The sequence below is a fragment of the Octopus bimaculoides genome, chromosome 23 (assembly GCF_001194135.2).
Source record: "Octopus bimaculoides isolate UCB-OBI-ISO-001 chromosome 23, ASM119413v2, whole genome shotgun sequence".
Classification (NCBI taxonomy): domain Eukaryota; kingdom Metazoa; phylum Mollusca; class Cephalopoda; order Octopoda; family Octopodidae; genus Octopus; species Octopus bimaculoides.
The window spans coordinates 18506984-18509698 of NC_069003.1; the positions used below are offsets into that span (position 1 = coordinate 18506984).

The window sequence follows — 2715 nt, forward strand, 5'->3', positions numbered from 1 at the left end:
GGGGGTTTGAATAATTCACCTTTGGAAACATGGGTGTTTTACTCAACATACTTAAACAAACCTTATTCAGGGACCTTTTGAGGGGGATGGGCTACTCGACCTGAAGAAAATTCTAACTGGGCCCCACCTGCGAGGTCATGCGCTGTTTATCTTGATATGAGATCACTATATTGCGCACATATGGTTGTGATGCATGTGCCTGGTGTACCCTTATCAGACGGGTAGTCATGATGGGTATATTGGGCTTTGTATATTTTACCCCAGTGTCACTTTGATGGCATGCACTGCTCTCTCACTCAATAATAATAATAATAATAATAATAATAATAATAATAAAACAAAATGAAATCATTGATCATGTTGTCTCCATGTGCAGTCGTCTTAAGCCTACAGAGTATCTCAACAGGCATGATAGAGCAGCACAATATATTCACTGAGTAATTCGCAAAACCTGGACCTGATACATGATAAAAATTGGTAGGAATACAAACCACCTCCAGTGTTTGAAAATGATCACATCTCACTCCTCCGGAACTTCATCATTCAAACTGACAGAATGATAGATGCGAATAGGCCAGACATTATATTGAAAGACTTCAGACAAAAATCATGCCTCCTCATTGATATGGCTGTCCCAATCGATATAAATGTATCTGTCAAGACCTATCAAAAACTAAGCAAATATAAAGATCTTGAAATAGAAATTGGCAAAATGTGGAACCACAAGACTAAAACAATACCCGTTGCCATAGCTGCCCAAGGAATGATAGCAAAAAGGGACTGATTCATACCTAGCTCAGATACCAGGAAACCCTAAAATGGCAGAAATTCAAAAGATAGTGTCCATGGGAACTGCCTATATCCTACGTAAAATACTGTCTATGTAATCTCAAATTTTAAAACAGACTCATAATTTTCTTATGTTTTCTTAAACATTCTCCAGAACAATACTTTGTGCAAATATATGACACCCTAGGCATAACACCAACATGAACTTGGAGACAACTTGTACAAATACAGAGCAAAAGTCAAACATATAATAATAATAATTATAATTATAGATGCAGTACCAGGCAGTGGCTCTCATGGCTTCTGATCTTAACTGATTGGAAGTGTTATCATGTACATGTTTTGTCTTGGTGTAAAAAGACGCGCTGCAGAAAATATTCTGCTCAATACCACAGATTTGTTTGTCAGTTGCTTGTGCATCTCTGATCATGCATGAGCAGGAGTAGTGGGGAAGCATCATAGCTGTGTTGTGAGGAATTCTTTGGGGTTTGAATAATTCATCATCCTTAAACAACCCTCATTCAGGGATCTTTTGAGTGAGATGGGCTACTCAACCTGAAGAAAATCCTAACAGGACCTCACCTGCAAGGTCATGCGCTGTTTATCTTGATACAAAGTGACTATGTCGCGCACATATGGTTGTGATGCATGTGCTTAGTGTACCCTTATCAGACGGGTATATTGGGCTTCGTATATTTGTACCTCAGTGTCACTTTGATGGCATGCATTGATCTCTTACTCAACAACAACAACAACAACAACAACAATAACAAAAGCTAGTAGAGTTTCAAAATGAACAAAGCCGGAAATTTAGAGAACTGTCGTTGGTACTATATTTTTAAAAATAAAATTCTGGAATAATTAAAGACAAATTTGACCTTGGTAGAATTTGAACAAACCGTAAGAACCGAAGTAAATTTCGCAAAGTTTTGTTTTTGGTTGTTTGTCTTTTTCGGATGCTTTAACGATTTTCACGTCAGAGAAAAAAAATAAATAAATATGGTGCATCTATATAAAACTACGTAGTTTCGGGTTCAGTTCCAGTGCGCGGCACTCTGGACAAGTGTCTTCTGCCTTAACCACGAGCTGTAGTATAGTATAGTGAGTAAATTTGGTACGAGCAAATTGTATGGAAGCCTGTACTCTCTCCCCCTCTCTGCCCCTCTCTCCCGTCCCCCTTCTCTCTTTTCTCCCTTTTTCACTCTTCTTTTTCCTTTTCTGTGTGTATATATGTATGCATATGGGTGTCTTTGTATTTGTGTTTGTTCCCCCAACGCTTGGTAACCGGTGTTGGTTTGTTTGCGTTCCCGTAACGTAGTGGTTCGACAAAAATATTGGTTGAAAAAGTACTTGACTTTTAAAATAAGCACTGGGGGAGTCAATTAGTTCGACTAAATTCATCAAGGTGGTACCCCAGCATGGCCATAGTCCAATGACTGAAACAAGTAAAAGATAAAGGATAAAAGACATACTTACATGGTAAAGTTTGAAATGAAAGCATCATTTGGCACTGCCAGCCGAAAGACCATGTCATCTCGGTAGTTGCCATCATTGATTATGACAGTATTCACGGTAACTTTATTGAAACGGTAGAGTATATGAGACGTTATATGCATCTTTGTAATCTTCACCTGAAACGAAATACAATAAACACACGATTGAATATACCAATTAAATAAAAGATGTATTTGTAAGATCGAATGATGTTGTGACAGATGTTTAGGGGGTTCGAGCAAGAAATTTTATCTATTTTATCTGCAACGAATTGAATGGTGCAACTGGATACCGCTGTTTTGACGTGGGATGATTTGGCGCTGAAGGCATACAATGCACACACGCATACACACAGAAAACCATACAAAGAGAGAGAGAGAGAGAGAGAGAGAGAGAGAGAGAGAGAGAGAGAGAGAGAGAGAGAGAGAGAGA

At 38.5% G+C, this 2715-nt stretch overlaps 1 protein-coding gene across 1 annotated transcript in view; it reads right to left on the minus strand.

Moving 5' to 3' along the window:
• Positions 1 to 2434, minus strand: part of LOC106867818 (inter-alpha-trypsin inhibitor heavy chain H5) — a 66881-nt gene extending 64447 nt beyond the window's left edge. Inside the window, exon 1 of the mRNA XM_014912841.2 lies at positions 2266 to 2434. Coding sequence (XP_014768327.1) covers positions 2266 to 2405 — 140 coding nt within the window. The 5' untranslated portion in view covers positions 2406 to 2434. The remainder of the gene's footprint in view (positions 1 to 2265) is intronic.
• Positions 2435 to 2715: the final 281 nt, after the last annotated feature.